The following is a 22,769-nucleotide window of genomic DNA, read 5'->3' on the forward strand; positions in this document are numbered from 1 at the left end:
ATCCCATTTCCGGAGCGGTGATTGGGCAGCTGCCGCGATTCCTCACGGGCGATTGGCTCTCAGCGCGGTCAATCCGGGCGCCGGGGGCGGGCGCACCTGGACGCGGCGCTGTGCAGTGCGGGGTTGGCTGAGCCGCCGAGCGCCGGTCCAGCCGCGGCCGCCTCCGCGCAGCCCCAGGGCCGAGCTGCGGGATGAGCACCGGAGTTCCCGTTCCCCATGAGCTTCCGAGGGGCAGCTCCTGTGCGGGGGTCGGCGCTGGCCCTGGGCGCTCGCCGCCGCAAGGCCGCTGCCGGCGGGAAGCTGGGTACTGGTTGCGGTGCCGCCTCCGCCTCGGCAGCCGGGCTCGGCCGCGCTGTCCGCACCTGGGCGGGCTGCCCGGGGCCTGACGGGCGCCGGCCGCTGCCCGGCCGCGGGTGGGGCGAGAGGGATGAGGAAGGAGAGGCCGGGGCGGGGCAGGCGGGTGGCCGCGCATCGCCGCCAGGACCTCTGCCCCTTCGGGGGCACAGCAGGGCTGTCACCCTTGGGCTTCGCGCAGTGACTGTAGGAAACGGTGGATGTGATGTGTCCCGTGCCTAGGTGAGTACGGCCTTCGAAGGAAAGGCTTCCCGTTCTCACAGGTGACTCCTCGCTGCAGGCGAGACCCTCGAGACTCGTGAGGCCACGGAGCAGGCACTCCTGGTGGGTGCCATCGTCGCACTCCAGCCCACAGGACGCGTTCGCAGGCCACAGTGCCAGCCCGGAGGCTGGATCCGCCTGGCAGAGCAGCGCCTAGGACAGGCCTGTGCTGCGGGAAGGAGGAAGTACAGATTTGCTGTGCTCACAGCAGCTTGTGTGAAGTGAGTAAATACACCGTAGTGTTTCTCTCATGGGAAGTTTCCTTAAGCGGGGAAAAAAATAAAAAGTGCCTTTATTTCCCTACTGCCAGCTGGATAAGAAGATAGTGTGAATAATTGAAGCCCATTTTTCATTAATCACAAGGAGATCATAGTTAAAAAGTAAAATTAGGAAAGAGTATCTCCTCCTGCTACTTTATGAAAAGGAAGATTTTAGCTCTGGTAGTTTATAAGTGAGTTACCCCGAAGTGTAACTCACAAACCTAGCAGTGAACCCAAACAGTTGCGAGTTGCTCAGTGTCAGTTTCAGGAAGATGATTCTTCATTGGCAAAGTGAACTGCCTCAACCAGTGGGCCACCAGTCATAGTGGTGTGGATAAGCACTGGTGATGAGAGTATATTTCTCTGTATGTAGTGAATGCATATGTGTATTATGTGTCCTAACAATTGAAGTAGATAATAAGAAAGCTGGTGGAGTGAAGAAATGTTCATTTTGTGAATGGAAATGAACCAGTGTTGATGGCAATAGGTGGAGAGAGTTGCTTTTTTTATACACAATAGTGCATATATTCCTGGGTTAGGGAGATATGGGTTTTGCTCACCTTTAAAAGGCACTTACAATTTCTCAGATGGAAAATATTCAACTGGAACTTCATATTCCTTCAAACTTGTCTTAAAGGCATTGCAAAGGTGACAGTTATTCTAGCATAAGCAGCTCTTCTTATGCATCAAACAAATAATGCCTAAAGTAGGCAGTGTTTTTCCTGACAGATGATAACTGAGGGTAGGTAAATACCCTAACCACCTCTTAATTTAAGTAATAAGTTTTGCCAACAAAACTCACTGCATGCTAGATGTAATGAGGAGCTCATGAGTCCATTGTGAAGAGTACTTTATTGTTCCCCAAATACTTGACATGTTGCCTGAGGTGTACAATTCTTCAGGAGAATTTTCTGATTCAATTAAAGAGAATGGAAAGGCCTTAACAAACTTGTTTATCTGGTTTGTCTGTTTACCTGTTCATAATTTCAGATCCAGAGGGCATAGTTTCTCTCATCACTTTGGAAATTCACAAGTTAATTCATTATCTAATACAATTGACATGCACATAATCATGGGATTCCCATGTACATGGGAATCATGTACACCAAGGTGTACATGTCTTTTTGCATGCTGAAAAGACCAAATAGCCTTTCCTTCATTGTTACTTGAAGTACAGCGAGCTGTAAGTTTCCAAATTACCACATGCTCTTCATAAGCAGAAAAAACCTAGATGGTTCGAATAAAAGTCAAGCAGAGAAAAAAATAAACTAAAACTGTATCTTTTCAAAAGGAAAATCTGTTTCCACTTATGTGAAGGAAGTCCTTAAAGAAAAGATCGAATCTTTTTTAAATCACTGCTCCAGAAATACACCAAGAAGTCCTTCAAGGCTTTCTGTTCTACTATTTTAGGTTCAGAGATGTTGGTAAGTATAACAGATACCAGCGTTTCCTCTGTCAGTGCAGACTTGCAGAATATCTTTACCACACACCAAAAAGAAAAACCCCAAACAACCAAACCCAAAAAACCGCCAGCACATTAAAATCTCTACGTAAATATGAATATGAAATTGAGCTACTCTTGAGTTTCTGGTTTTGTTTGTTTGTTTGTTTTGGGTTGGTTTTTTTTTTTTTTTGAGAGTAGATGTAGTTAAGCTGAGATGTATTCTGTTGATTTCCCTTGGAAAAAGTCACCTGAGCCAAAACTTGTCCTGTGCCGTTTGTTCGGCTCTTACATTGTTAGTTCTAGTTGGCTATCTCGATGTAAAAATGTCTCTTTTTGCAGCTGTTAGTCATCAGCTGTGAACGATAGCAAACCTCTCTGTTTTGGAGGTTTTTAAGTATCCCAGGTAGTACAAAATAAATCCGTAAAGCAAACTGTCCTGGTTTCAGATGGGATAGAGTTAATTTTCTTTATAGTAACTGGTACAGTGCTGGCTTTAGTATGAGAATAATGTTGGCAACAGGCTGATGTTTTAGTTGGGTTTGAGTTGTTCTCACTCTAAACCAAACACTTTTCAGCTTCCTGTGCTCTGCCAGTGAGGAGGTGCACAAGAATGGAGGGGATCATGGCCATGACAGCTGACCCAAACTGTCCAAATGGATATTTCACACCACAGAACATCATGCCCAGTATATTAATGGGGAAAGTGTTGGCCATGAGGCATCAATGGCTGCTGGGAGACAGGCTGGGCATCAGTGGGTGGTGAACAATTGTATGTGCATCTCTTGTTTCTATTGGATTTTATTTCTCTCTCCATTACAATTAGTAGTAGTAGTGTCTAATTGTTAATATCTTTTATATTTTGTTTCAATTATTAAATTGTTTTTATCTCAGCCCATGACATTTGCCTTTTCTATCCACTCTTTTCCTCACTGAGGCAGGGGTGGGCGAGTGAATGAGCAGCTGCTGGGACTTAGTTGCTACCTGGGGTTAAACCACAACACAGTGTGTTGTCTTAGTTCAATCCCGAATGTCTCACTTGGCTGTAGACTGCAAGAAGAAAAGTACTGCATACCAAAACTCTGAAGTTAGTGAGCAGGAGGATTAATTACAGAAATTACTCCAAATCCCAAAAGGCCAGACCAAACTTTATTATAACCACATAGTGGCTATGAAAAGATGTGAACAAAACAATTTAATTGTGCTGGTATATGCATGGCAATGCATATGATTTCTTATTAAAGTTTGACTGTATTAAAAATAATCCCCAGTCATGTGAAGATATTCTTACATCTTAATATGGATGTTTTATATTTAATAATTATAAATATTATGCATAATTATTTCAGATTAATGTAGTACATGTTAAATCATGTAATGTGGCAATAAATAGAATTGGTCTAAATTAAAAAACAGATAGAAACAAGCCAGTAAAGACCAAAGTGACAGCAAACTATTTCTGGGCACAGCTGTAGCTTTTATTATTTTTTAATTTAAGAAAAGACATAGCTTTAGCTTTTATTATTTTTTAATTTAAAAAAAGAACTGACGTGAGAAAATAGTCACATATCTAATGGGGTACCCGCTTCTAATATCTTTTTTGTTTGAAGAAATAGATCAGAATGTCTATAGATGGAACTCAACTCTCTAATGCTTCCAACTTCTGGTTCCCTTGGCTTCATAAGATATAGCAATGGAAAAATAAGTTTGCTTTCCTGGAAATCATCTTTTTTGTGTAGCAAGGGAGATGTGAGAATTTTCATCAATAGTTTTTGTCTGAAAGGAATGATTTTTTTTTTTTTCAAGGAATCTTTAAATATTTAAAGCTGCACCTATGCACAAACATATTTTTGTCTGTGATGGAGAAGGGTGACATGATTAACAATGTGCAAGAACTTCTGAACTCTACTGTTATTTTATTCAAATCAACACGTATGGCATTAGGTGACTCATCCTGCAAAGTCCAGACTCATTGGTTTCAAACACTTCAATTGGAACTTCCTTACCTGGACTTTGGGGTCTTGGCAATACTTATTTATTTTTGTATGAGTCAGAAGTTCTGAATAACATTTCTTCTTAGTTGACTACAGAAGACAAAGCTCCATAAACATTTTTGGAGAGTCAGATGTCAGGAAAAAGAAGAGAGATAAAAAAATAAAAAATAAAAGTAGGTTACGAATAGAGGGATGACCAGACCTTAGAGATGGAAAATTGACAGGTTTGCTTAGTCAGTAAGTTAACATACACCAACTCCTAGAATTGAAAAACTGTTGAAAATTTTAACTAAAAATAATATATAGATGGAGGCAGAAACAATGTTTTCACTGAAGAGTGGAAAGGTAAAAACATTTCATAAGCTCACATTTCTGGCAAAAGTCAAGGATCAAAGGAAGTATCAGCCAAAGATGAGAAAGCTCTTACCAAGTTTTGTAGATGTTTAAATAGGTATCTAGTTAATAGCAAATGACAAATCACAGACCTTGAGACATTTAGTTCAGCCCCTTTTCCAACTGTCCCTACAACACTCCTGGCAAGTGGTCACCAACATGTTGTAAAAGGACTTTGTTGATGGAAATCAAGAAGTTTCTTATGGGCTGTTTTGCTATTCTCACTGAAACAATTATTTTATCCATTATTCTTCTCATGTCCTATTGCCAAAGTAATTTATTTTTTTCCTCTGTGCAACTACCAGTAAAATTATTTGAACACCATTTTCATCTCTCACCACTAGTCTTCTCTACAGTAAGGCACCTGAATTTCCTTCAGTCTTTTTCCACAAATTGTGATTTCTCGACACAGTGTCGGTAAGCATGAAGTCACCACTCAGGCAACAGAGGGATCTTGGAAAAGCTCTAAGAGCCCTGCGTCTGGCTTCTGGCTTCTGTCTATTTGACAGCTTCAGAAACTCCCACAAGTATCTTTTTCTTTCTTTTTTTCCCCTTGGTAACTGTCTTTTCTTTCCAAAAGAATCTCAAATTCCCTACAATATGACCTGAGTCATATTGTTCAGTTCAAATGATGTCTGGACTGTGAAAAATAGCATCAACATCAAGTTTATAGTAAGCTGAGAATAGGTTCTGATTAATTTAGGAGGTCTTTTGAGAAGACATGTGACAGTGTATACCTGCCTAATTTGCTAGGAGAAGAAGAGTCAGTTGGTAGTATAGTGCACCAAAGTATTGATGCTATGAGATCTGGAATTTAAAAAGGAAAATTTTACCTCATTATGTAAAGAGAATTCTGCTGCCAGGCCTCATATTATGTGTATAATTTCATTCTGCAAAAAGCTTCCTGATACCTGGCTTGTGAGGATAAGATCCTTAGTGAATAAGGTACAAAAGTGAAAAGCAAAGATTGCTACATGGTCTCATTATGATTAAGTTGTAAAAATGGATTCTAGTCTTCAGAAAGAAGTTACAGCCAAGATGGAAGTTTTAGGCTACCAGGCAATATAAAATACATGTCACTTCCGCTGTAATATAGACTGCTGGTCTCATTTGAAGGTGAATACACTATTTCTGTGCCTTAAGTTTTCCATTTGTAATGACTCACTGTGAGTCACGAGTGGATGACTCAGAGATTGTGGACAGTACAGCTCCTATGGATTGAAATCAGAGCCAGCCTGAAAGGTACTGATACGGATTTTCCTGCAATGCACAGGACCCTGAACGACAAGCCGTACACATGCAGTGCAGTTCATGCAGGTCTGCTATAATTTCCTTTTCTGCCTGAGACTGATTTTCAGCATCCATATTGTTAAAATCATTACACACCTGAAAATTGTAGTACTTCTTTTTCAGATTTGTTTCATCTGTGGTGTTCTTCAGACAATTAGATGAGCTACAGTTGTAATATTCACATTTTTCACAGAACATAGTACAGCAGATCTTCTGGTACAACTGTAGTACACTGTAGAGCTGTTGTTGTAAAAAGATATAACTGACTTCATTTTCAGTAAGCTTTGTGTCATTTTAATGTACGAACTGGGTTCTTTTAAATTATTGACTATTGCCATTACCTCTCGCCTTTAAATTTTGACATTCCCTCTGCCAGCTCTGCAATTCCATAACAATTTCAGATGTTGTGACTTAACTTAGGTATCTTTATCTACTACAACAACCATAATAATCTAAATACCACTATAATTCATTCCTAGAAGTTAAAAAATGTAATTGAGAAATTAATGTTCTACAAAGACTCAATTACTTCTATTTGTTTAATAACTTAATTCTCTAAGTGTCTACCATGTGGTTCACAATTTCATAAAAGCCAAAAAGAGCAAATTGTTATTCATGTCCTCTCCCCATTATCACATATCAGTGAGAATCTCTTCCTGAATATGGACTTGCCCCAGCTCAGAAAGAAAGCTTGTATAGCTCTTGCTTCCGTCAGACTCACCAAGTGTCTCCAGTTTTAGTCCAGTATTCCAAAATCTCATATCATTAGTTGTCACCTTAAATACAAGGTGAAATTAAAACCCATCCAAATATAAAAATAAAATATTACATTTTGGAAACTATATGTAAAATTAAATGTTGCATCATCCCAACTAGTTATTTCATTACACTGATTCATAACACATCCTTGCCTGGGGACTTATATATGAATGATAATAAACAGGTAAGTAATTGTGCAAACATTTGTTAAATTTACCTGTTTGGATCCTAAGCCATAGTGCAGCAATCTCCCCTGTTAGCGGGAAAGTGTGTCATCTCTTTCTATACCACTTGGTGACAGATGCAATCCCCCACGTACAATCACTCCTACAAGTTACAAAATGCTATTCTGTGGTCACGATGTCCAGGTGTCCCAAAGGTCTGCAAGAAAGTGCATCATGGTTAATTATAAACTGCTATGTCACAGAACTAATTTCTGAATTGTCGCTGTCGAGGCAGGATGGGAATGAGAAGACTCTGACTCAGAAGGCTGCTGAGAGTAAAACACCAATTTATTCAAAATACACTGCTCTTTTATACAGAGCTTCGCAAAGACCAAATCCATTGGTTCTGAAGTGAAAACAAGCTACAGCATTGCTGCAGAGTGCTTGACGCACAGTGATAGAACTTAACTATCAGCAATGTGAAAAACAAGAGAGATAAAGAATTATTTACATTCTCTCCAGCTCTTTCTCAGGCTAGAAACTTTCAGTTTCTTTCTTTGACTGAATCTGAGTCCCACACTGAATAATTAAACTTTTGATACATTTGCAGCTGAAATAATTTCCAAATATTAGATGGAACAGAAAATACAGGTAGCACTGGCCAATAACTGCATTTAAGTAATTTATTACAATGGGGCATTCTTGAGCTTCCATAAGATGTGTGAAAAACCTCTAATCTCTAATACAAACTGGGGGGAAAAAAAAATGCCTCTTGCTCTGTATTGTTGAAAAAGCCTTCATACAGCAGCACTGCCATCTCCTGCTTGCTTGCTTCTATGCACGCCAGTACGAGGTTTGTGTTGCAAAGCAGCCATAGGGAAGGTGCAGTTTTCTGCTACTAGGTAACTGAGGCAGTAACATTTTCTAACACTCGGGGATAACACATTTGTAGTTCTGCAGGTAGGTGGAATTTTCACAAGTGAACTTTTTTTTTTAGCACAGAAAACTACTACAGACATTTGTCCAGAATTTCTGATATATCATATGCCAGCAGAACAATAGCTCAAAATATGTACATTTGTGTACTTGTGCTGTGCCTAAGGAATATATTTTGTACCTGTTGAATGTGTTTCCGTGGAGTTGATCTGTACACAAACCAACACATTTGAACAGATCTAAAATATCCCCTGTGGTCTGCATGAGTTCTGCAAGTCCAAAGCATGAATGACTTGTGCACAGGATTAATTCAATGCAATTGGGGTGTATTTGATCATATGTGTATGCATTTGAGCATTTGTGTGGTCCATGTGCATTAGGTCCAACGGGTCCCAGATGTATCACATATGCTCTGAATCCTTAGGACACAGGCAAGATAGAGGCAGTGTACTGCCAGAACACAGAGTTAGAATCACAGTCATATCAGGGTACTGGCTTATTACTTATCATAAGCCAGGAGAGGACAGCTTATGCTTCTGAGAATATTTCTACATATTTACAATGCCTGGTGCAGAGTCTCTCGCAGTCTGTCATGTGCCCACTGAACTCTCTCTGCTGTGCTAAAGGTGTTATAGATATAGACCCTATAGCTCAAACCTGGTCCTGCTTAGGGATTCAGTTCTGGTATTGACATCACCTCTAACAGACTCAGCTTGTTGCCACCACTGTTGCCAGTTCACACCAGCCACATCTGTCCCACAAATTGCTACGTACCGAGCTCAGAAAAGCCAGAGGACATGACACTTTTGCTTTTGCTTCTGGCTTGGAATAGAGATAGATAAGAGACTAGGACAGAGGTTTCTACCGGATTGCTCTTGAATCTGGAAAGCTTCCCAAACTAGAGCCTACCGTGAATCATACAGGATGATCCAATTGCTCTTGGTTACTTGAATTATTTTCTAGGACAATCACATTCAATACACAGAGAACAGAAAATTGCATCCAAAGCAAAAAGTACGGAATGGTGGGTAAGGAACATAATAGTGCATATAAATTATAGTTGCCTAAATAGATTATCCCTTTGCACAGAATCACACACTTTCATTATTCTTATTCTTCCTTGCTTTGGAGGCATGTTTATTGTCAAAAACAAGTTAAGAGCTACTGAAGACATTAGCAGGTACTGAAAAACAATTCTGTTTCTTATTAGCCCAAATGTCCAGCTGGGTAAAAAGGTAGGAGAAAGTCCTATAAACCATTTTGTTGGTGAGATCTCAGTTCACACTCAGTTAATTGGCCTGTTTTGCAGGATTTAATCTGGTGGCATAAGAATCCAGAAATAAATCTCTTAGCTACGATTAGAGATGAAGGAGAGATTAGCACAGACCGGAGAGTTGAAGTGGTTTTCTCCATTGGTGAGTCAGTGTGAAAACAGAACCACTACAGAGACATCTGGAAATCAGTATTTCAGTCATCCTCAGGATGTCCAATTCAGGTATTTTCTCCCTTTTATTCAGCAAGTTACCAGTTTCAAGATCCTGTTCAGTCCTCTGAAGCAGGTTAGTGGTTTCTTTTATAATGTCACAAATAACAATGTTTGTTTAGCTAAAATAGCTAAACAATGTATGTTTAGCTAAAATAACAGATTTTAGCAAAATCAGTAAGACAAGATGTGGCTTGTTTGTGACAAAATTGCAAAATTTCTTTGAGCAACTTGTATCTAATAAATAAATATAAAAAATTGCTGTGCTACATCTTGTTCACTATAGTTGATAGCAAAGGAACAGCTACGTGACATCTTGGAAGCAAATTGTATGATGGAAGCTGTCTTTAAAGTTAGATAAATTTGAATTAGACAAAGAAAGCTTGAGAACAATATTGATAGTATGGGAGAGATTTCCATACTTATTTGTGTTCTTTTCTTGAAAGAAGTATTTCTCCCTTTATAGAATAAAATCCAGTTTGCTGTCCCGTAGCTGGGGAAAGTATGTCTGTATGTATATGATTCATAACTCTGGAGTGGCTCAAGTGCAAATATTTCTAAGAACTATGACAGGCATTAGTACCACTGAAATGCTGGGAGCATTTGTGGCTTTACAGTAACCCACTGCCAACTATGACTTGGAGAAGAACAGACACATGTTTCAGAGCAAGACTGACAGTTTAAGATTACAATTGCAGTTCAGTTCTTTCAGCTGGAAAAACTTTCTTCATGGTGCTCAAAAAATTATACTACACAGCTGTGCATGTGTTGCAATAGATATTACACTAATAAATCTATTGAATACTTTATTAAACAGTTAGGGAAAGAATAACGTTATGATGCATTTATAAAATTCTTTATGATGTGAAGAGAGTCTTCTCATCAGAAATAAATTTAGTAAACTGTTAGCATAGGTGAAAATCTTAACATAAGTATCCATGTAGAAGGCTAGAAAAAAGGAACAGAACAGATAACTTGTTCTTCTGTCCCAGACTCAATGCACTCAAGGTTTCTTGAGAAGCACAGTATCTCCCAAAGATCAATCCCAAGTATATCAGTGATAACCAGGGTCCGTCAACAAGTGGTCTTTGAACTACAACAACCAGTCATTCCATCCCTTTTCTCTGGAACTAGGACTCCATGAAATCACAGATCTTATGCTGCTGCTGTGGGTAGCACTTTAAGATAAATGTCAATATTCCATGAAATCTGATCCTACAAAAATATAAAAATTCACAAAGGAAGCTAAGAATACCTCATGAGAATTTCTGGAGACAAGGAATTACTAGGAGAATTTTTCTTGCATTCAAGTTTTTAACATTTTTTAAACTTCAGGCCTCTGAAAATTTGGGATGGAATAGCTATGTGAGATTGAATGTATCTGTGCTTATGGAACTCAACTTCAAATTTCTTTACAGCTAGAATATGACCAAGTCTTAAATCTACATCTTAAAAAATCAACAATGCTGCTGGAGTAGATTAATTTTGAGTAGAACTATTTACAACTTTTGTTCAAATGTTAAAACTAAATATGTTTAGCAAGTAGGGTGTTTTCAGTGACACTGTAACTAAACGTGTGCTGAACAATTTTGAGGCATTGTTCAAATATGTACATGTGTTTCACAGAAACAAACAGTGAGTGATGCATTCATGTGTGCTGGCCATTAAACATGAACTGTCTATCAGCAATCAATAAATTTCACAACAGATTCTTGCTGTTGTGAGCTCTGAGGCCTGAGTATCAGGGGCAAATGAATCTATTAGCAGCCATCATTTACAGTTATTTAAGGTCAAGTCACAAACTGCTTAACTGGTGAAGCAATCAAAGGTACTGTCTCCAGGCTTAGCAGGCTTATTCAGGCTGTCAGCTGAATTCATAGGGAGGCTTAATTCTGTACCGCCAGAGCATGATCCCTTCAAATGAGATCTGAACAATACTCGAGAAGAATGGTGTGAAGCAAGTGTTGTAATTTATAAATGACTATTCTCTGGACATCTCTCTAAGATGTCTATAATTTATCTGAGTATCACAATATGATCACAATCAGTATTCAGCCATAACTAATAATCAACCTTAACAATCATTACAATTAGGACCCTGTTTTTAAATTCAGAAAGCTGCTGGCCTCAACACCTTTGGAAATAGACTGGTAAGGAAAAATACTGTGCATTTTCCACACTATTCTCTGTATTGTTCAAAAGATACACAGAGCTTAATAGCTTTGAGATGAATTCGTTTTCTCTGTAAATGCAGGAGTAAATAAATGCAACTTGAATTGATTACATCTCACAGCCTTAAAATCTTAGTGTATGAAGATATTTAACCATATCCTAGCATGAATCACACAACCTATTCCTTGCCTGTACAAACAGAACTGATTCCTTCCGACGTAAACACACGAAGACGCTGGGATTCCATTACCTTCTTAAACTGCACTCTGCAACAATCTGCTTAGCCAAAGCTAAGCTTCACTGCAGCTGGGGATCCTTTAGTGGGTCAGTGTAGCCCTACTTCTAACCAGCTTATCTGTCCCCAGGTGTATCTGCTGTTTTAGCTGATACAAGTTTTACTCAGTAATAACATCCACTAACTTAGAAAATATTATGCTGCTTATAGATCTCTATTTTACCAGATTTACAGGATTACATTTTACTGTTCATAAATGCCATTGTATTAGTGGAAATAAATTACTATATAATTATATAATGCTAAGTTTTACAGTACAAATTCACTCTAATGAGAGTTGTAAATCAGGAACAAGACAAGTAAGTTTTCTGGAGAGGAAAGAAAAGAAGGCGGCTGTATATATGTTTGTTTATTTAACTTTTGAACACAAACCTGACCATAACACAGGAAACTAATAATAATAAATACCTATAATTGTTAAAAAAATATAGGTAACAAATAGAAGGGAAAGACACTGAGAGTCTTCTGAGGGGAAAGACAGCAGACCAGTTCACTTTTAGATATCATGTCTGCACAGAAAATTGGTCTTGACGAAAATTCATAGGAATCTAGAGTCTCTGTTCATGCTATTCACTAATTTTTAATTTTAAATCCTTAGAATTTTTTTTAAGTGATTGACATTGTTATGACATTTAAGCAATAAATTTCACTGGGGTAGTCCCTTGGCAGGACTCAGAGTGCGTGAGGCTGTACAGGAAGTTCTTTTGTAGGCTCTATAAATATCTGGTCAAACAGACAGTAATCTCTCTCCCTCTTCTTCAGATTTCTGCACGCCTTGGATCCATGCTCCTAATCAGCTTATGAGCTTCCCTTGACCTACGCTTCTTTTCCTAATGCATGTCTGACTATGGCTGTCCTCAAAGTCAAATTCACCAAAACCAAGCGGGACAAATTGGCTCAGATCTTATGGATCCTCAACTGGGTTTCTGTAGTGAGTGGGATCATTCTCTTCAGTCTTGGCCTCTTTCTGAAAATAGAGATCAAGAAGCGCAATGAAGTGATGGCAAAAGGGGACATTAACTCTGTCCCCAACATGCTGATCTCTGTAGGGGTCATAGCATGTATCATCAACTTTCTGGGTGGCAAAATTTGCTATGACTGCTCAGATGCAAACAAGTTCTCTCGATGGAAACTAGTAATGCTGCCATACATCGTATGTACCTTCTGTTTTACCTTCTGTATCCTGGTGGGTGCTCTCATGTGCTATACCATGAGGAACGAGCTGGAAGAGTCTCTCTATCTGGGCCTGAGGGATGCCATTAAGTTCTATAAAGACACAGACATACCTGGGCGATGTTTCTTAAAGAAAACCGTGGATTTGTTACAAATTGGATTCCGTTGCTGTGGAAACAATGGCTTTAGAGACTGGTTTGAAATTCAGTGGGTATCTCCTCGGTATCTGAATATGGCTTCCAAGGAGGTTCTGGAGTAAGTATTTATCAGTCATAACAAAAAATTCCAGGAGAAAAACTCTTTTGAGACTGGAAAGCCCTTTCTTCTGGACCTTTGTATCTTAATTAAAAAACATAGAATGACCAGGTTACTCACAAAACATGCTAAGTACATGTACAATCAAAAGTAGCCTTTTGCTAAGTCTTTAGGGATGCTAAGCAAAGCAGATATATTTCCTTTTTCAGTGTGGTGAATTAGCTACCTCAAAATTTTAATTTCATTTATAGTGAGCTGATAAGAGTAACAAAAAAAGGATTATACTATCAGTACATTGCACAGTCCATTCTAAGCACTGAAAAGACCCCTCTTCTTCAAGGTATTAGACTTTGCAATCCCAAGTTCGAATCTGTATGTTCACATGCGAGAAACTGCCAAACACCACATACAAAAAAGCAGAAATTCCTCATTTCTTTCTAGTGGTCGTGCTTCACATGATGTAGAAACTGTGAAAATATATGCTCAAAAAGAAAAGTGGTAATACTTACAGAGAAGGTAAAAATTAAAAACTACCAAAAGTAGACAATCCAGTCTGTAATAATTCTTCTAAAGCTGAAAAAGGTCTCCACTGACAAGAGAGTAGTAGCTTTGTATTCCCAGGAAAGACAAACGGAAAGAGCTTGATTGGCATTTGTCAAATGCTGCATTTTGTTGAACTCAAAAATCAGTAACAATAATGCCAGAGAAACGGAGGCCAAAGGTCTTATTTTTACAGAATTCACAATTTGAAATTGCCAGCATAGCAAAGCATATATACAGAACTGCAAATATACCAGAGGACAGGACCTAAGAGGATACAAACGAGGGCGTCAGCATACAGAAGACACTTGTCTGTGGAAATAAAGCAATACAAGCATTCTCAAGAAAGATGTTAGGAAGTGTCACAGAGAGCAGACTGACCAGAGCTGTTTCAAGTCTTGGGTCTATGCTGAAAAGTGACAAGACAAGATGATCCCCAGGAATTTAAGAGTAGTAGCTTAGTGTGAGGTCAAAAGTAAAATATACTTCCTTTTATTTCTGTGAGAGAAGCAGAAACAGTAATGTTTTACCCAGGGTCTTAATTAAGCTGTGTTTTCTTCTGCAGGCTCACCTGTGCTCTGCCATTGTTTTGAGAATGCACTGTCAATTAACTTTTGCACCATTTCGGCAGAAGGTGACAGTGAAATGTGTGTGAGGAAAGTAATTTCTGGATTTCTTTTGTTGTGGATAGCTTGCCTAATTTTATCTTGATTGGCAGAATCCAAGTTGATGCTGTATAACAAAATTATACCATGACTTTCAAAAATCTGGTAGCGAAACATTTGATATGAAATCATTGGAAGTAAAGCCCAGATGGTAATATTCTGAAAGGATGGAGAAGGAATCAAATCTTTCTTGGTTTCAACTTGTACTCTGTGTCAGTTAGTAGTTTGTAGATCAAGAGGCAAAGCAGGTGAGACCTGATATACTGTGAACTCACATGTAACCTTTGCAAAATTGAACTTTTCATCTTCCTGCAAAACCCTCTTCTACAACTCTATTACCAACACCACAATTTGACAAGGCATGAAAACAGTCAGTAGGAATGGTAGGAGCATGATGTTACAGCAGCAAAAAGCTACCATTGATTTGGTTGTGTAAAAATCACCTTTGCTCAAAAGCAAATTTTTGCTTTACAATACCGTAACAACTTCGAATTGCAACAGTAAATAGCAATGAATGTCTTGCTCCACCAACTATTTTACTAAGGTTTTCCTGTCTAACAGTACGAATACACTATTAAGCACCAAGATACAAAAGAAATATTTTTTTAATTTGCCACTAGCAGAGGAAACACAGTGGCAGAATTATATAACCCAAGTCTGGAAACTGCTACTGTTGGCGGTAGAAAGGGGATTCCTCTTTATAACATGCCTGGAACAAAAGAAAGTATTTAAATTTATGCTTGGCATCAAAAGAAAAGCTTAAGACCCAGTTTAAGAAGTTGTACTTCAACCATCTTAAATGCTGTACTGTATTGGGGTCATGAAATATATAATACCCTGAAACATAGAGGGTACTTTGACACCTCAGGTAAGATCTTCCCTTTCACAATTTGCCAGTCTTCCTCTCCTCTGTGAACTTTTTATTCTCCCATATTGGAGCCCTCTGGTTTCCTTCCCTTCCAGTGTTTGGTTTTGCCTATACCCACAACATGGCTCACACACTTCAGTCTTCTTTCAGTGGATTATGTGGACTCTTTTGCATTGATTCCAATCTGTTGCCATCACCGGGTATATGATGGCCACAAAATGAAAAGCTAGACTTGAAAATGGAGAAAAATTCTGGCCTATCCCATTCCTAAGTGGGAACTGGCAGGTGAACTTCCTGGTTTACCTAGAAAGATCTTTGAGGAAAATGTTTTTGAGATAATTTTAAGTTAAAAAAAAACAAACAAAAAAAAAAAAAAAAAAAAAACACAAAAAACCAAACCTCGATTACAAACCAAATTAAAAAGAGAGAAAGAAAAGAACAAGAAACAAAAAAGGAGGTTGTATTTAGTGGGCTCACAGCAATAAAATAAAAGCAAATTTTCTGCCATCACAGCACTGACACAAATACTGAGCTTCCTAGCAGCTTATGTTTGATTTGAAGGTTACATTTATTAATTTGATGGTCCCAAATTCCAGATGAAGACCGGACCACAGTGTTTCTGCTCCCTCTGTTTACCTGATGAAGTTCTAGTAATTATTTCCTTCCCTCCCATTAAATCAGCTTTAGTAGAACAGAAAAATATTACTTGCAAACATTAATAAATTAATAAGTTTTGGAAAGTATTAGAAAATTTACTATTGACAAATAGTGAAATCTGTATATCTAAGTGAAAATTGTTTTTCATGTATTCTGGCCCCCTTACAAAGGGTAAATGGCCTGGGCCTGATAAACTAGAACATGGTTCTCACACCCTTGGGGCTGTCTCAGGAAATCAGCTTTTTCCAACGAGCATGAAAATAGATACATGCTTAGAGGCTGCTTCCCCAAGGTGTGAGAGTGTCTCTTGGCATCTTAGATACTGTCCAGTTTCTGGAAAATCTCTTTCTCTGAAAAAAACAGATGCCAAGGCTTCCAGAAAATCTTGGTTAGTTTGAGACTGTGTTCTCTTCCCATCCTATAATTTCTTTTCTTATTCCTCTTTCACCACTTGTATTCCTCCTGATCTTATAGCAATAAATACATTTCTTAAAGTTACAGAAAGCAAAATTACAAGTAGAAAATCCTTTGTGCATTAGTCTCAAAACATATTCTGGACCAATCCTTGCAATGGGTATGGTACCAAAAGGCCAGCAGGTGATTTCCAGTGGTTCCAGTGGCATACAAAGTTGTTCTTGTATTAGGATCTCTCTCATGGAATGATTAGATTGAAAAATCAATCCAGAAGTAGCAAAACATAGGATTTCCAGGGATACAACTTCCATTAGAATTCCACCAAGATAAACAAGTCCAAAACTTGTCCTTAGTATTCAGCACAAAGATACCTACAAAGGAAACATCTCCCTGAACACTGAACTCGTGTCTTATGGCACAAATGAAGAACCACATGAGGTTCTGTGCTATACCACACTTAAATACAGCAGATCCAATATTCAGTGTTCCTGCAGTAAACAACTTTTCCTGTTGAAAGTATATCTTCATTTTCAATGTTACGTTGGAGAGGCCAACATTGCAGCAGAGTTGTGTTACTCCCTTTCCTAAAACCACAGGCACTGCCTGCTGCTGACACCAGGATTGTAATGCCCAGATTTTGTCCTGTTGCAGCCGTCTGAAGAGCAACGTTGATGGGAAGTTCTTGGTGGATGGAGTCCCCTTCAGCTGCTGCAACCCCAGCTCCCCACGGCCCTGCATCCAGTACCAGCTGACAAACAACAGTGCTCACTACAACTACGATTTCCTCACCGAGGAGCTCAACATCTGGATGAAGGGGTGCAGAGAGGCTCTGCTGGATTACTACACCGGAATCATGAGATCCATTGGCATCGCAGCATTGCTTATCTGGTTGTTTGAGGTAAGTCTCTCAAAAATGGTCTCTATCAGATGAATCAGTCTTCTCTCTTTGGATGGAAAACTATGATGGTGTAACACATGAGAAGTGCCTCAGCATTCAGTATAAGGTCCACAAGCACTTCAGGAATGTTGTAGGATTTTTTTTTTTTTTTTTGTAAAGACAACTTTTCTGAAATCCACAGAGCAGAAGGAAATCTTGTTGAGGATGAGAACTATCAGAAACCATGTATATAATTTATAGAGCTTTTTCAACAGAATATAGCATATTCCCTTCCTTGATGCATTTATGGGATCAGATACAGGATGACACGTGCAGTGACACAATGACAAGAAAATTTGATGAGAAGGTCTGAGTGTTGTTTTAAGAAATATATAAAATATGAGTAGGTCTTTGGCTCAATGCATTCATTTTATTTATAATTAAAATTTAGCATTTTATTAATATCTCAAAGCATCATTTTTATATTACATAGTTTCACCATATAGACAGTACTTGCAGCCATGGCATATCATCCTTTTCAAAGCAGAATGGGCTGCTGGTTATGCAATCAAAATAAGCACATCACAGGCAAGCTACATGCCTGCAAAGCTGCAGTGTTCCTGCTGACATCTGTAAAGAAGAGCCCTCTGGATGTTGTCATCTGCAAGTAAAGGACTCCCCAATGGCACAGGCTCCAATACAGTTTTCTTACCTTTTTAGTATGTTTTATTTTTCTGACTATTGCTCTATTTATTACATAAATATTAACGCTGTAATTTAAGTAGTTCTCAACAGTCCTCAGGCAGTTCTAGAAGGGGCTGTGGTGCCAGAAATAACCTGAAGCATGTGAAAAGCTGTGAGGCAGCTCTCAGTGTTAACTTAAATATTGACAAGAAGATCTTGATTCCAACACAACAATGAAAGTGGGGCTTTTTCCTAAGCTTAGACCTGAGCCTCTGCTATAGGCCATTCTTCTTAATTTTCATGCCTTGGCAATGTTTGACACATATGGTTTACACAGGAATGATTAAATCACCTTGGAAGAAATACTGAATTAATCAATGTCAGTGGAAAAAAAAATCCACTGAAATTAACATACTATGATTTTTTCTTTCACAATGACTGATGGTTCCATTAATTGATCATCCATTCTACATCAATTAGTTGCAGTCTGACACTACAAGGTTCACGAGTAATTCTAGGTATAAATTCTAGGTATTTATATACTAATAACATGCAAGGGGGATTGTTACCTGAAGAATGAAGGGAGAATCAATCCATCTCTCCCTGCTATTTTTCTTTAAAAATGTAATTAACTGGAAAAGTGGTTAGACATACTGCTAGGAGAAAGAGTCTGTCTGCTTTACACAGTCATAAGGCCTGTAAATACACAATGAAAACTGACAGAGTGATAGGACTGAGGCTGCAATTTCAACTGTTTAACCATTAACTGTTTCTTACAGCTCTCTGTACTGATTGGTGTCCGGTACCTACAAACAGCCATGAAGAATGTCCTTCTACTAGGAGATCTGGAGGGTGAATCAGATGGTTGGTTACTAGAAAATAGTTTTGTGGAAACTGCCAAATACAACATCAACGTCATTAAGAATCTCGGCAAAGCCAACCAGATCTCCACTGTCTCAGGCATGAATGACCCCAACATAAACGTTCAAAACACAGACTGTGACAAAATTAATATTGCAACAAAATCTATCCCTGCAGCTAGGTAGGCAAATCTTCCAAGAAATCACATCACAAGTGTAGCTTTGCTCTATTACAGTCACCAGATTTTATCTGGTAGGGGAAAAAAAGTAGAAAAACTAGTAAAACAATTGAACAAACCACAGACTGGTGACAACTCCAAAAATGCCGATACTTCTTTGGATGGATGTGTTTTTACTTGTAAAATCCCTGATTCTTAACGTTCCAAGAAATGTATGGAATTTCCCCCACTTTCTCTCCTTTATTTACAGACTTCCATAATGGTCTGAATGCATCAGAATAATCACTATGCACAAGCAAGTATTTCAGACAGGGTGGGTCTACATGTACTAACATAAAATTAGTTGAATAGGTAGCAAAGAAGTTTGTCATTATACCTATAAAAATCCCAAGAGCAGGGAAATCCCAAAAGAAATTATTAGACTGGATAAAAACATTATTTATAAAAAAGATGACAAAAACAGAAATGAAGATTCTGCTGGTGCAAACTAGGAAAGGAGAAATTGTAACAAAAACATATGTATATTACAGCCTACAAGAATCTGCCATGTATGTAAAATTAAGGTGAAGGCAATAAAAGTTACCACAAAAGTATTTCACTTGTTTTTTCCAAAATGTCTGATGTACCTTTTTCTTTTCCTCCCTCCAATAGTTTAGAGAAAGCTGGTTGCCCCACTTCCATGAAAGTCAAGGGTACAGCTGAAAGGAGCTCTCTGCTTAAAGAAAACTAACTGCCAGCTTGTGCAGGCACCAGCTTCCAACTAGCATGTGATAGCACAAGTTCAAAAACAAGTAGATACTTCCTATTAAACACTGATGATCCTAGATGCTTGAAAGCTCCCTGTTTCAAAAGTACTTACCTCACTGATCCAGGGGTGGGAAGGTAAGAAGTTATTTGTAATCAGTAAAGGCAGACAGACTGACAGCTTGCACATCACGCCCCTGCCACAGTGCTCAGGAGCTTTGTCAATGCATGGAGTGAAAGCCTTCAATGCCCATAACACCAGTAGTTACAGGATGCCCTGTGACTGTAACTGATCATTAACAGTCAGCAGGAAAAAAGTACCAATAAAAAACAGAGGTGGAAAGACCAAATGAAACATTCTACTTGTTACTGCTGTGAGTGCATTTTTTGGATAATCAAGTAAAAGAAGTTCCATTACTGAAATACTTTAAATAGAACCATTCCTGCTTTTGAAACTGTGCAAAATAACAGTAAAAATTTCTTTACCTAAATACTGTTGTATCCCATGACATAAGAAAAAGCAAAAATTATACTATAAGGATATACTGTAAATAAATTGTGCAATATAATAATCTGTAGTGTAATTCCAGCAGGTTACATGACTGTCATTTCAACTGGAAGTCCTTCACATCCTAACATGTTAGGCCTACATTTAAGTATGTTAAAACCCCTTCAAAGAACTAGATTTGTAAGCGGAGACTTTCTTTTACAAGAACTGTTAATTCTTCCCTTTGCACTGCACTTACCTGTATGCCTACTTCTTGTCCCCATTGCAATCACTTTGCCCAGTGAGGGATTAAAACTTAACTGGTGTGTAATTCCTTCAGCCATTTCTGAGAGCCAGAAATACTTACCAGTAGCTCTATAATTAGCTGATACAAGCTGGAAAATAATGAATGCAGAAAGTTGTAGCTCCTTGAGAGATTAAGGAGAAAGACACTAATGTATTGCAAACTAATCAGACATCACTTATGTTTTTCTTTAAAGGTAGTGTATTTTTTTTCAGGTGAGTATGCCAAGTGTCACCTGTGTCAGTCAATAGCAGTCACTTCCTCAACACAATTTTATTCTATTTTTGGTAAAACAGTCCTAGACCTCAATAACAAAAGCTTGCAGAATTTTAAGAACTGAGGTTAGTCTTTTGAGAGCTTTCTAGTTAGTTAATGGGTTTGTCAAGAATCTGCTCTGAAAAAACAGATTTGGAAGGAAGAGTGAGGTGATGATCCAGCCTCAGCATCTCTGTCAAGACAAAAAAATGCCAACCAGCAGCATCTGTAGCACAGTACACAAAGAGCATAGGTGTTAGTACACAGCTATCCAATTTTCTCTGGCCCCCACACAGCTCATTTACTTGCATATGAAGAAAATATTTTACCACAAAAGACCAATCAGCATTTAGCACATTAACTTTTGTCTCTCAGCCAGCTGCCCCAAACTGCAGCAATAGAATGTGACTGGGTTTGAAATTAGCTTACTTTCAGCATGTATCTCACAGGGGACAGTCCTTCTCTGACCTATTATCAGTAATTACTGAGTCATTAGACTGTTAATTTCTATCCTGTCTAGGCATTCAGAGTCTCCACTGATATGGATACATTACAAAATTATAATCACTCATTTCACAGTTATCAGGATAAAATTTACTTTTGTTAATAAATGCTTTCTTCTTTCCTTTGTATTTATTAATTTCCTCAGAACATGGAAGTACCACACCCTACATATCCAGCTTCCTTTACGGCACCAGTCACCTGATAGTTTGGATTTCCTGCAGTATTTAACACCAGACACACTGGATCAAGGAAACAAACTCAGGTAGCAGCACAGAGTCCATCTTTAATTCTCCGTAATTCATAAAGATGGAGATGGCATTAGTGAGCCAAGCCTTTAAGCCAGGGCATCTGCTCAGATACAGAAATAAATACGATTCAGGGGACACGTCTTATCCTATTTGTTACTAATGCCTAATCCAGACAAAATTTATAACAATACAGAAAATTCCAGAGTAAGGAACTCACCTATGCATAAAACTGTCTCCTTTATCAAGTTCTTAATTGAAAAAATAAAATAAACACTATAACATTGAGTTTCTGGTAAAGGCACTATGAGAGTTTCTTTAGAAATTTCACGTACAATGCTCTTCTTTTAAAGCTTGCTCATTGCCACTGAAAACAACTGCTATGTGTCGATCACAGAAAAAATAGTAAGAAATATAAACATGCAGCACATTTAGGATTTTGTTGAAATGAACATAGTTCAAGCAGGAACTGGTACCTTGGGATGAGCATCTCAGTTCTTGTACCCAAAGAGACCGATATCAAATTTCAGGCAGTCTTCTGAAAAACGCTAACCACACATCTTCACAAATACAGCAAGGACTTCAAATGATCATGAAACCCACAGTCCCCACTTTGTGCTTCACAACATTTTGCTGCAGCACATTCACTCAAGCATAAAGCTTAGAAACCTAAAATTAAGTCTGGTGGACTGCAAGCTGTTTGACAAACTGTACTTATACAGCACAAACTATACTCCTTTTTGGACACTAATCTCATGAACAGCAATAAGAAAAGTCAAGTCCCATTGCAATTTCTCATGTGTAACTCTGCAACTGGTCTCTTACTCACTGTTACACAAAATTATGTACATATCCCTCTTGGGACTTCAGCTTGCTCTCCTTCAATGCAAATTTCCTTTACATAACTTCACTTTCATGAATGATTTTGACTGTACTAAATGCAACTGCATAGAAATGTAGCTAGGATTAGAAATAACTAGATTTGAGACACATGTAAGGAAGTGGATTTTCATTACTAGCCTTTTTTTCCTGTATCAACCTTCCAATTTAGCCTAATCTGCAAAATACTCATAAAACAGAGACTGCACAACAGAAATTAAACTACTTCTATTTTTGATAAAATATCTTTGAACACCTTGTCAAGTAATAGGTTAGAAGAATCTAAATAACGACTTAGATTTTGTATTCTGAATCTGAGTAGTTTATATTGCAGATTATTCAAGGTTGTTATCTAGAAAATAAGTGGATTTCAACCA

The 22,769-nt window shown here is 38.4% G+C and overlaps 1 protein-coding gene across 2 annotated transcripts; it reads left to right on the forward strand.

The window, feature by feature from the left end:
* The first annotated feature begins 437 nt into the window (after window positions 1–437).
* On the forward strand, window positions 438–21,389 carry LOC100222897 (photoreceptor outer segment membrane glycoprotein 2). 2 transcript variants are annotated; one of them, XM_030275504.4, is made up of 4 exons: window positions 438–576; window positions 12,565–13,230; window positions 17,026–17,272; window positions 18,715–21,389. In XM_030275504.4, exons 2-4 carry the CDS (start codon window positions 12,650–12,652, stop codon window positions 18,979–18,981), a joined length of 1,095 nt encoding a protein of 364 aa, XP_030131364.4. In that variant the 5' UTR covers window positions 438–576; window positions 12,565–12,649; the 3' UTR covers window positions 18,982–21,389. The 2 variants fall into 2 exon arrangements, with proteins under 2 accessions (XP_030131364.4, XP_030131365.4); XM_030275505.4 differs by lacking the exon at window positions 438–576 and adding an exon at window positions 697–836.
* The last annotated feature ends 1,380 nt before the right edge of the window (window positions 21,390–22,769 follow it).

This window comes from Taeniopygia guttata, chromosome 5 (assembly GCF_048771995.1).
Source record: "Taeniopygia guttata chromosome 5, bTaeGut7.mat, whole genome shotgun sequence".
Classification (NCBI taxonomy): Eukaryota; Metazoa; Chordata; class Aves; order Passeriformes; family Estrildidae; genus Taeniopygia; species Taeniopygia guttata.

What these genes read in the sequence shown, in the direction of transcription:
- LOC100222897 (XM_030275504.4), top strand. Translation starts at nt 12,650, where the DNA reads ATGGCTGTCCTCAAAGTCAAATTCACCAAAACCAAGCGGGACAAATTG. An exon ending in GCTTCCAAGGAGGTTCTGGA is followed by an intron (nt 13,231 to 17,025) that starts GTAAGTATTTAT and finishes GTCCTGTTGCAG; the next exon opens with CCGTCTGAAGAGCAACGTTG. An exon ending in TGCTTATCTGGTTGTTTGAG is followed by an intron (nt 17,273 to 18,714) that starts GTAAGTCTCTCA and finishes TGTTTCTTACAG; the next exon opens with CTCTCTGTACTGATTGGTGT.